This window comes from Pseudochaenichthys georgianus, chromosome 12 (assembly GCF_902827115.2).
Source record: "Pseudochaenichthys georgianus chromosome 12, fPseGeo1.2, whole genome shotgun sequence".
NCBI classification, from domain to species: Eukaryota; Metazoa; Chordata; class Actinopteri; order Perciformes; family Channichthyidae; genus Pseudochaenichthys; species Pseudochaenichthys georgianus.
The window spans coordinates 7,936,412-7,948,096 of record NC_047514.1 but is presented as its reverse complement, the minus strand read 5'-3'; the positions used below and the strand labels follow the sequence as shown (position 1 = coordinate 7,948,096).

Below are 11,685 nucleotides of genomic sequence, written 5' to 3'. Positions count from 1 at the left end.
CCCACAAGTGAAGTGGAGACAGAAAGTGGGAGAGCGTGAGACACAATATTGACAGGCATGCCTGCTATCTGTTAGTGTTTCGCAGGCGGCAGCTGCAGCGAAGGCTTGACCTCACTTTCCAGCTATGCAGCCATTCTCTCCAGAATTAGATAAATTCCTCAAACGGTTTGCAGTCCAGTGGAGAAACTGTCTGAGATAGTTGTCTCTTATTGAAACATCAACAGGAAAAGACTGCACAAAAAACAACACCGAAAACCAACATTATGAGTGTATTATTGAACCATGTTTCCTGCCTTTTAGAAACACTTGTGATAGTGATGATGGAAACATGATATAGTCTTGGAACCCAACCACAACCCTTATTCTTGTCCAAGAGAAGCAATAACCATAACAATATAGCAACTAAATACATGTCTACATTCTCAACAAGCCTCTTCTTCAACATTGGTTCTGTTGTGTTTTAGATGGATTGTGAAACATGCATATTTACAGGATGTTAGCCCTGCCTGAGAGGAAGAAACTTTGTCTATGTGTGAAGTTATGAACTGAGAGGTTTAACCCTTGGATTCTTTCATTTCCTCTCTAAAGCCAGGGGTGTATGGTTGCTCGCGTTACACCCTTCATCTCAAAGCTGCTGCAATACTCTGCCCAAAAATATGTGGTGTGGTTCACCGAGGCCACAAAGAGCAGTGTTTCTGCCACAAAGGGTAAAACTGAATTTTCGTTTATGGAAGAAACAAATACATATGTTGGTCTAAGTCAATCCATTTGCCTTGTCACATGAAGGAGAGTGAAAAATGGAAAGTCAGTGAAAAATAAATAAAGGCCAGACCTGGAAAGATCGGAATGTAGGGAAAACACTATCCAGGACTTTAAAAAAGTCAGAGGTTAGACAGAAGCAAAACATGAACTGGTGTTAGCACATAACAGCGTTTTAAACCATTGAAATGTACCTTTATGTACTTGATCATAAATGGGAGGCAGGCGGTGGTTGATTATTAGGCAACACCCCTTAAGTTAACACTATAGGCCTGCTTAAAATGAGAGAAACCACCAAAAAAGTAGCTCTAAAATATCAAATAGCCAAACTGGAATTAATTGGTATTAATATCATTTTGTAAGAGGGACAAAAACAAGGAAAATTGATAAATTACATAAATCAATGGATACAAAGCAGAAACCCTCCAAAAATGCAATAATGCTTAAATGTGGGGTAGGTAATTTTGGAGAAACCAGCTCGAGTGCGCTAGAATTTGAAAATACACAACCAAAAGAAATCTGCCACTTCCTTACAGAGCCCCTCCTCCAAAACACACGAACGCGCACACGAGCAATGAGGGCACGAGATAAGTTTGTGCACAGATGGAAAGCTGACAGGCAGGTAGGCCATCCGTGCTTTTTACAGTACCACGGCTTCCACAGATGACATTTTTTTATGGATTTTTTGTCAAAGCACTTAAGATATTCATCGCTATCGGGATGTTAAGAGCATTCCATGGAATATAACAAAAAGTGTATCTCGAGCCGGTTTCTCAAACTTACCCACCCCACCTTTAAGTATTATCTTCACCCACACTCAGTGTTTTAAACGTATTGTTCCATTGTATATCCTATTTTTGGACCCAAAAGGAACCCAAAACTGAGTAACCACATTTTTGGACTTCAATGAGTACTTTTTTATCATTCCTAACTGTCATCCTTTGTTTTTTCTTTTCCCAGCAAAATGTATCTACCATAAGAGAGAAAACAGAGGGATATGGAAACAAAAATAAGGAAATAAAGGAGACCAGACAACGTTGACAATGAACTCCAAACTGCCACAAACACACACTTAGACAAAAACTGAGCGTAGACACAGATAAACACTTACATGTGCAGACACAAACACACGCAAACACTCACTTACATAATTACAAAGGGCATGAAGAGATGGAAGAGCACTCAAAAATGATGTGAAAACATTTGGACGGTGATAAAAGCACTCTGAAAATCTGTCCATCTCCAATCTGTCCATCTCTGTCCATATTACCAGTGCATTGTTAGCGGATTATGGGTATGTATGTCTAATTTCTCCTTCAGATTAGTAAATGGAACTTGTTTTTTGTTGTTAAGAGAGGCTCCTCTCTAATGCCTGACGGTTCATGTTTCTTCCAGACAGAAATGCATCATTAAGAGGTTAACGACGTAATTCTTCAGCGTAAATGACATATTATCTACAGCAGCATGTAAACTGCTCTGAGTCACAATTACAGAGGTACTTAAATATGAGTTTTAATGGCTTTAAGGATCATGTTGTTGGTTTTTGCACGTTTAGTACTTTAACTGGACATAACACATTGTTCTGCTATCGGGATTACATTGAAACTAAAGCCGATCAAGTTTGATTCACAAGCTTAAGGACGTGTTTACTGAGACCATTATACAGATTGATCTTTACGTGGTCCTGACCAATCGTCCTTAACTGAAGAGTACGGAATGTTGAGTAAAGATAAATCAGGATTTGTGAGGTAGGGTGCGCCCTGGTCGAATGAGGTCAAGGGATTGGGTAGGGGTGGGGAGGTTTCCAAAGATTACACTTTTTTTTCTCAAAATGGTACGACAAGGATTGTTCCCTAAAATTAACTGACGGTATTATCAATATCTACACTAAGGTAAGGTATTGGGTGAAACAATTTTGTTGTAGCCCTGACAAATTGACTTGCATAACTTGAACGTCTTGATCACTTAAGATAAAATCAATAGAAGACAAGCCCCAATTGGCCAAGGTCCAACATGTAGTTGTTCCAACAAGTCCTTAAATTACACTACAAAATGTGTATTTGCCTATGCATGCCTCTGTACATCAAATCTGTACTTTGTTAAGGTTAGTGAAACATTGTGGTCATGGTAAAACACACTAAGATTGACGAGGAGACAAGATTTTAACTGACGTCACCCACTATGTGTCTACGTCACTTGCTTAGTACACCTAATCCTCCACCCCGACCTCCTTCCTGAAGTGCCTTGTGTTCTGTAACTAGATCACTTTGTGCTTTACACACAAAACGACCCTCTCACCATGATGTAATGATGTTAATTAGAACAGAAAGATAGATGGAAAGTTGTCAGCAGTAACGTCAATCTTTCAGCATATACTGTAACATGTAAATGTAACTTTGCACTGCTCATGAAGTCACTGATCCTTGTAGGGCCGTGTCTCACACTTCTGGGTTTTGATGAATCCCACATGTAGAAACACACTCAAGTCATTATCGAGCTTCAAACTCTGCTATCTGGGATATTCGTGCCTTCCCATTGTTTCTCGAATGTCTTCATGTCGGCTTAGGTTTCCACTAATGTGTGAGTCTCTCAGGAACATAAAAATGAATAAACACCCAAGATTAAATTACTGCTCTCATTCTTCTGTTTGTCTCGCTCTGTCTCTTGCTGGTTTCCTGTCTCCATCCTCCCTGTGTTCCACTATCCTTTCATTCTTTACATGTACTGCATACATTTTCCCTATTTTCTTTGCGTCTTGTCACTTACTCTATGTTGACTTTTGTTCGTCAAGCTTTTCGACAACCGGTCTTTCTCTTTGCCCCATGTCTGTTTATCTCTTTATCATGTCCCTATCCGAAATACCATCTGTGGTCATGACCATGATACCGCTGAAGTAAGAAACCATTATGTATATTTCAGAAATGTCCTGGAACTTCCTCATTGTCCGAATAGGGATTTGTTTTTTTCTGTATCATCTTTCCCACACCACTTACTTCCGCACTCACATTGGAGATTAGATTAATCTTCCCATTCAGTGGAGCATTTCAAATAATTGATAAAGAGGGTTGTGGTGCAGACAGTGATGGGTCAGCTGATGGTGGCACAATGTTCTAATGATTCGGGGAAACGAGCCTTTGACAGTACAGTAAGGTCTTTGAAATGGCAATAATGGAGGTTTTCTGTTCTTCTAACACAACCATGATTGATGTGTCAGAAGAGTTTCTGGTCAGCAGCAAGGACTCACTTAAATCCAAGTTACTTCTTTATTTGTTTGCTCTGTGATGTTCTGTTGTTTAAAGGATAAAATGAAAATTATTCACCACCAAATTCTGAATCCAATTTTCGCAATCTGCATCTGATCTAAAACCACACTTTGGTCTTTGTAGTATTTTAAATGATACCAGTCAGGTCCTATCCTGCAACTGTTTGCAACTGTGTGTGGTAACAATTAATTGTATTCTTCTTCTCGCTTATTGAAGCCACCAGATTCTGTTTCCTGGGGTTTGTGAACACAGAAGTTTTGTCCCAAAACAAAATTCTTCCATTCCATATCTCTTACTGTAGGAAGCATTTGAGGAAACAGTGGATGTTTTTTTTTTAAAACTCATAAGGACAGATGCTGCCATTGTGTGCCAATTTCTTGCATTAAGCGCTTTGCACGCACATATGCGGAAAACACGGAAAACAGGTGACAGTGTCATGTCAACACTGCTCTCGGTCAACCAGAAGGCACACATGCATTAAAAATAACAGAGAGAAAGAATTGTGTTGATATCTAGACAAAGAAATCTGACTTCTTAAGTTGAACGAGAAACAAACGTAAGTCAGTGATATGGCATCTGTGTGCATGTGCTTGTACTATGGTATGTCTTGGTGCTCCACTCTGTCTGACGATGCGAGTGCCTACAACACCAGGGGCGTTAACATAATCGAATAATTCACAGAAGACCCCTGCATGAGCCAACACCTGACACACAAAGGGTCATGGTTAATTTGACAATGCAGTTGACTCAGTGAAGATTGATGAAGGGAATCTCTGTTGGTGCCATTCAAAATGTTATTTTCAGCAGAGAAGCACTGTTGGTTGAATGTAGTAGTGATTTTGTCAGTTATTTTATTTAGTTTGAGTCCAATAACAATTATCCTTGTTAGTTTTAAAATCATATTTAGTCAACCTTATCCTGTTTTGGGCCATCTGGTCCCATCTTTATCAAAGAAGACTAGACTGAACAACTTTCATAGGAATTAACGGGGTCCTGCCTCGCTGTCCTCTTTATAAAACCATGGTGAGCATGCATTTTCTTTGTAAACTCTTTGCTCGATAGCACCATAGCACTACTAGTGGTACAAACATCCACAGGGTACCTTGCATGGGAATGACTTTGTGCCTGTACTTGTGTTATAAAGTTATTTCCACATGTGTGTGTCCATGCCTCTCTTGTCTTTGCAAAACAAGCAGAGCTCATACCACATTCTGGTTTTGTTTTCCCATAGTAAGCATCAGAGTTTATGTGAATGGAGACAATCTCTTGTCCCACTGTTCTCTCTTGTGCCTAGGGGTTTGTGTGAGTGTGAGAGAGTCTTTGTGTGTGCATGAATGTGCCCAATTGCATGCAACCAACTTCCCATCCCATCCTGTCCTTCTGAGGAGAAATCACCCATGGCTGGTTTTACAGTATCCTGAGAAGAACAAGTGGAGAGGACAGCAGGCAGCAGGGGAGCACTTATCATCATCTGTTCAGCAGATGGGATATGCTGGACAGGGAACTGCTGTTGGGTTCACTTTTTCGTCAAGAAGCTTTTACTTCCCATAAAAAGTTGCATATAATCAAAACCCAGTACATGACAGTATGAACTCCAGTGGAGCTTAGAGATAAATGTAAGAGAGATGTACATAAGTCACTGTAACGCACATCCAATTAAACCAAGAAGAAACTAACTCCCTTCTGTCAGTACAAATACAAATCTTATTTTCAACCATCCTAAGAATGACCTCACTCAGAAACAGCAGTGGATTCCAGACTGAACCAAAACACATCACACCCTTGCTCAGAAGACTTACTTTCCCAGTAACACTTTGGCATCAGTAAAAAGAAACAGATGAGATTTGTTTAGGAATGGTAAACAATACTGATTCAGATTCATTTTGGAGATTTGCGAAACTGTCTTGAAAATCGTAAAACTATTCAGACCAAAGGCAGACAATCACTAAACATGCCTTTGTAGCTCGGCCTAAGCAAACAATGTATTTTGCCCCATTACGGAAAAGGGATAAAGTTCTATTTTGTTGACAGTCCTTGTGATGCAACGTAAACAAGTGTTTCGATTTGCTTCAAAATGTACTCAGTTCTATCTTTTCCCATTTCAACACCCTTTCAACAAGTTTCAAGAAAATCGGGCTGCTTTTCCTCAACTGAGTCCTTCGATGATTTATAAATAAGTGTTAACTACTCTTTAATTCCAGTACTCAAAGAGCCAAAGAGCAGCAGTCGTTTAGTCAGTCAGTGTGGCTAATTTATCTTTTCAGTTGGTTGCGGAGTAGCTTTTGTTTACTTAAAAACCTTCCATTTAAAGATCTATTTCCAGATAAAGTAAAGCTTTTGTAAATTAAAAGCTTTGACTCTCACGTCTTTGAACACAGGCCTGTTTTTTGCTGTTTCAGGATGAAGTCATTCATCAGCATTTGGAACATGTTGCCATTTATAGGGTTTTTTTGTTTTTAGGGATGGAAGTGTTTTGGATGACTCACACTTTTGTTTGGAACATTGACTACAACAAGTTAGGAACAGCACATGACACAAGAACTTCCAATGAAAGATATCCACTCCAGCTAAATCAGGAAGAAGCCTGATAGGCAGGCACGTAAACAAATCTAAAAGTGCCTTTGCAAAGAAAAATGGGCTCATAAGTCATCATAAGAAGACATAACCGCTTTCATGAGTCATACTAAAAATCTGCCTTTAAATATTGATTCCAGCTAAGTTACAGAAAGCTCAAAAACTCCCTCAATCAGAAATGTTTTAAGACAGAGAGAAAGCTCAGAGAGAAAGCTCAGATTTCCTTGCGGCCTAAAAAGCTGACAATATCTGCTGAAACGAGGTCTGCATTAAATTAAAGAAGGAGCAGAATGCCTCAAGAGTGCAGTTTTCCACCTGTCTTAAAATCTTACTCAACACAATCTGATTGGCCGAGAGAGGAATGTACCCAGCTGCTCTCAACCACTAATTAAGAGCCAACGGGTAATCTGATTTACCTGCAATACCTCAGAAAATAATGACATTTATCTATTTGAATTGTATGTTTAAATATGCAAATTAGGCATTGTTTTATTGAATATTTTCTTAACATAAATCCAAGCATTGGTAAAATGTATTCAGTTTTTTTTTAGATATTAGTCAGTTCTAGCAAAGGGAATTTTGGAAAGTTCTTTCAATCAGGAAAGCTCTTACAAAGAGAACAATACATGTTTTAAAAATAACATGGTTTATAAATCAGGCTATGAAGGATATACAGTCAAAAGAAACCCGACACAAATGGATAAAACTCAAATTAACACTTTGTGTATTTTTACTACTAGTCTGAAGAAACCTATTGTTTTTGTCTGTAGTGTCACACCTTAAGAGGTCTCGTTATGTCTGCAGATGAAACTGCTTATATACCATAAGGCAGGTTAAATAAGTAGAAACAAACAAAGCATCTTCACAGCAGCAGAATATTTATGTCCTCCAGTTTTCTACATACAGTACTGCAGGCTGCAGAGCGCATTGTGCTGACCACTGCTATGAATTAACTCTGGAGTAAAGACAACAGGATGAGATAACACAGCACATAGGAGACAAATCACACAGAATCCTTTGGTATGTTTTGTCTAGGACCAACATATCCTGCTTCCAGGCAGCAAGAAGGGCCTTTCCCACAACTCACTTACTTTACACAAAACTGAGTTAGTGGGCTACTCTGCTTGGGAAACATACACAATCTCCACTGAATACTCGGACATACAACTGTCAGACTGCACACACAGTGCAGCTTGAAAATAAAACAGGCGCTGCTTCCTCAGAAAATAGTTTTGTTACAGTGTAAGCATACCCAAATGTACCATTGAGTAGTACAATGTTACCTTGAAGGATATGGATATTGAATGTAGTGATTACACTGATGATATGCATCAGAAGGTTCAATACACTCAGTCATGTAGTCTAGGTAAAAGCCAAAATATTAAAAGGCTTGTAAAGGAGGGTCATAATGATTATCAGCAGGTTCCTTTCTAATATTACTCAAAATCTTCCTTGAAGAATTTTCCCACACATTTGCAGAAGTTGGAATCTGTTTAATCTCTACTTTCATTTACTTCAGGAAATGAATAAAGTGATTTTGCTCACAGCATCAAGTAGAGAAAACCATTGTCATTGTCTTTGCATAAAAACTAACTATGACAACAGTTTTTCAAATGTCCACCATCCACAAAGAGTCTAAATCTGGTTTGTAGATTCAACTTGCATGACCTTGTACAATGTTTAACAAACAATATACAATTGCAATACACAATGGTTTTATGAGACCATATTCATGTTGCACTGAACAGACCTTGTACTGAACTTACGCATACACAAGCTCGGCACATTAACATAACACGTCAGGGGTTGGCTGAGATGATGTATTTGAAGCTTACAGTGGTGCTAGGCAGACACTGTGCTCGTGCTGAATGATACAGCCTCACAGACCCATCAACAGATCCATTGTTCTGATGCTGCTGATGAGTTCAAATGCGGCATTCATTGCTACAGAGAGATAGTACCAGATATACAGGGTAGGGGTGGCAAGATTGAGATAATTGTATAGAATAATAGCGATCATTTAATAGCAGGCTAGATAGACAGATCCCTAGGCAGATTGCTAGCTTGAGCTACATATGGCTCATTTCGACGACTCACTTCTACTTCTACGTTATTTTTGTTTAGATTTCCACTGCCGATAGTAACCCCACAATGGTGACGTGATAGTGACGCCACGTGAAACTTCTGTAACATCATCTTTAACGCAACACTTGGTAATTCATTTAAGCATCAGCCAAACGTTTACACTGAGTGACTTGAACAACATAGTGCTGACGTCTTTTCCTGAGGTTGAATAATTACAAACATTGTCACTATTGACAGTAGCGTGTCCTCTGTTGTGGTAGTGACGATTGTCTCAAACCAATCATTGGTTGGAAGTGTTGCTTGAACCTCAACCAAGAAGGGACCAAAAAAAAGAACCAGGAACTATCCACAACTTTTGCGAACAAAGAACAATTCAAGTTGAGCAGAGTAGTCTCATCCCATGCAGTGGATATGCAGTGATTGATAGATAGAAAGATGGTAACCAAGCTAGGATGGATAGAAAGAAAGATAAAAAAAACACGTATTTCTTACCCAACACAATCGCCACGGTCTTCAGCAGAGACATCATGGTGTCTCGGTTGCGTCGTTGTCCGGAGCTGTGCCGTGACATCCTCATGGTCCTCTGGCGCACATAGACAAAGATGTGGGCGTATAGTGTCACCATAACAACAAAAGTCACAAGGTTAAACACTGCCCAGAAGATAAGGTAGGAGTTGCTGTAAAGCGGCGCCATGTTGGAACAAGACCTAATACTACAGATGCAGTTCCAACCAACGCTAGGGATGGCCCCCATGACTATAGACATCGTCCAGATTATGACAATCACCACCACCACACGCCGGTTACTCATGCGCGTGTGTAGCTGCATGCGGAACACGGTGATGTGGCGCTCAATAGCGATGGCGAGTAGGTTGGCGACAGACGCCGTCAGGCTGGTATCGATCAAGCCCTGCCGCAGCAGCCATGTGGACACAGTCAGACGCCTCGTGTTGGGTCCCGTGTTGAACATTAGGTAGAAGTAGGCCAGCCCGGCAAAGAAGTCAGCAGCTGCCAGGTTGGCCATCAGGTAGTAGATAGGGAAGTGAAATCTCCTGTTGACGTAGATGGCGATCATCACCAGAAGGTTGGCGAGCATGATGAAGATGCACACGGTGATGCCCAGGCCCATCACCAGCTTGCTTACGGTGTTCCAGTCAGTAGCGAGGTACTTGCCACTGCGGTTGTAGAAGAAGGCGATGCTCTCGTTGTAGTAGCACTGTTCGTCATCCATGGTGGCAGTGGTTTCTGAAAGGAGAAATTATATTAGTTATGTACAAAGAATTGAGCGATTTCTGTGAATTTTCTCAACATTTTGCAATTTTTCTACCAACTCTAGGAATCATCACTTAAAATATCCAATAGCAGACATACAGCAATGGGTGCTTTAGTAACCATGTAAAGTATGATAAATATATTTGAAAATAGTATTTTAAATATGTTTTTGCATGGATGTATGACACAATAAATAAACCGTCCACACCAATCAGAATGGCCTCTGAGTTCATTTATCATATGTCAAATTTATAATTCGGTCAAGAATGAGTTAATGCATAGAGTCTTGGAAAATGCATAGCCTATATTCCTCACACAGAGCAGCGCTTTAGGAGAACATGTGGACCCAAGCCAGGTCCTGAACATGGAAAAACTCAAATCCCCTTTGGATTTAGACTCCACATTATAAGTCGTCATTTGTGTGTGTTTGTGTGTGTGGTGCAATGACTGTTTCATACACAAAAAGGAACAATCGTTCACAAATATTTACGAGCTCAGTATATGAGCAAAAGGTGTGAGAACATTCTGAAAACAAACCTTGTATTGTCTACAAGTGACAATTAACAGCAACACTACACAAGGGTGGTGTGCCTGCTTGTGTGTTTATATGTTTGCTGTGTGAATAAACCCCAGTGTGATATGAGTCTGCTTCTGCAAGTTTTACGAATGTCCATAAAAAAAAAGTGCATCAAAAACGGAGAAAACTAAGTTGCATATGACACTTGGAGTCAACTCACACACATATAAACAATGCTCACAGGAACATGTGTGTGTGTAATTAGCTCCAGTCCAATTCCGGAAACATAACCCCAGGGCTAGAGTAAGAGTGTGTGTGTGTGTGTGTGTGTGTGTGTGTGTGTGTGTGTGTGTGTGTGTGTGTGTGTGTGTGTGTGTGTGTGTGTGTGTGTGTGTGTGTGTGTGTGTGTGTGTGTGTGTGTGGTGTGTGTGTGTGTGTGTGTGTGTGTGTGTGTGTGTGTGTGTGTGTGTGTGTGTGTGTGTGTGTGTGTGTGTGTGTGTGTGTGTGTGTGTGTGTGTGTGTGTGTGTGTGTGTGTGTGTGTGTGTGAGAAGGAGACAAAGCAACAGAAGAGGGCAAGGGGTCTAGGAAATAAAGAAAAAATCCTGCATTAAAGTGTTTTGCTTGTGTGGGAATCCTCTCCCAATTCACCTTCCGATAAGACAATCCAAATTATCTAAGCTCTATTTCCTCTCTGCAGTGACAGCACAAATCTCTGAAAAAAAAGAACTGCAAACATGAAGGATTTTCTCCTCTTGGACTCATTTGCAATGTTGGAAAAACAACCTTCCCCTCTCAAAAACTAGCATGCAAAATAAAGGGTGCTCCTGGGAAATGTGATGGAAGTTATGAAAGCTGAAGCTTGCCAAAACAATTATGGCAGAGGATCTCTTTATCTCATAGGTAATATACTGTTTTGATGGCTATGATATTCAAGAAATGCACCGAAATAATGGGCTATTGCATATAATCTAAGAACGTGATTACTTTATATGACTTTGCTTCTGTTCCATAGAACCCCAATGCTACACATTCAAAATGTATCCCATATTTTAAGAACCATAATCCAATACAAAAGCAACATTTCCATGGTCGTCTGGCTCAGAATGTTGGCAGCGCACAACATCTTTGTACTTTGCCAAAACGGGTGTGTATTAAGCGTGGCAGTGCACCAATAACAGTATGTAAAGGAAGTCCTAATCAATTAAATAAACCGT

General features: G+C 40.0%; 1 protein-coding gene across 1 annotated transcript in view; it reads right to left on the bottom strand.

The window, feature by feature from the left end:
* Positions 1-11,685, bottom strand: part of lpar1 (lysophosphatidic acid receptor 1) — a 36,544-nt gene that overhangs the window by 5,471 nt on the left and 19,388 nt on the right. The window contains exon 2 of the mRNA XM_034095678.1: positions 9,174-9,926. Coding sequence (XP_033951569.1) covers positions 9,174-9,912 — 739 coding nt within the window. The 5' untranslated portion in view covers positions 9,913-9,926. The remainder of the gene's footprint in view (positions 1-9,173; positions 9,927-11,685) is intronic.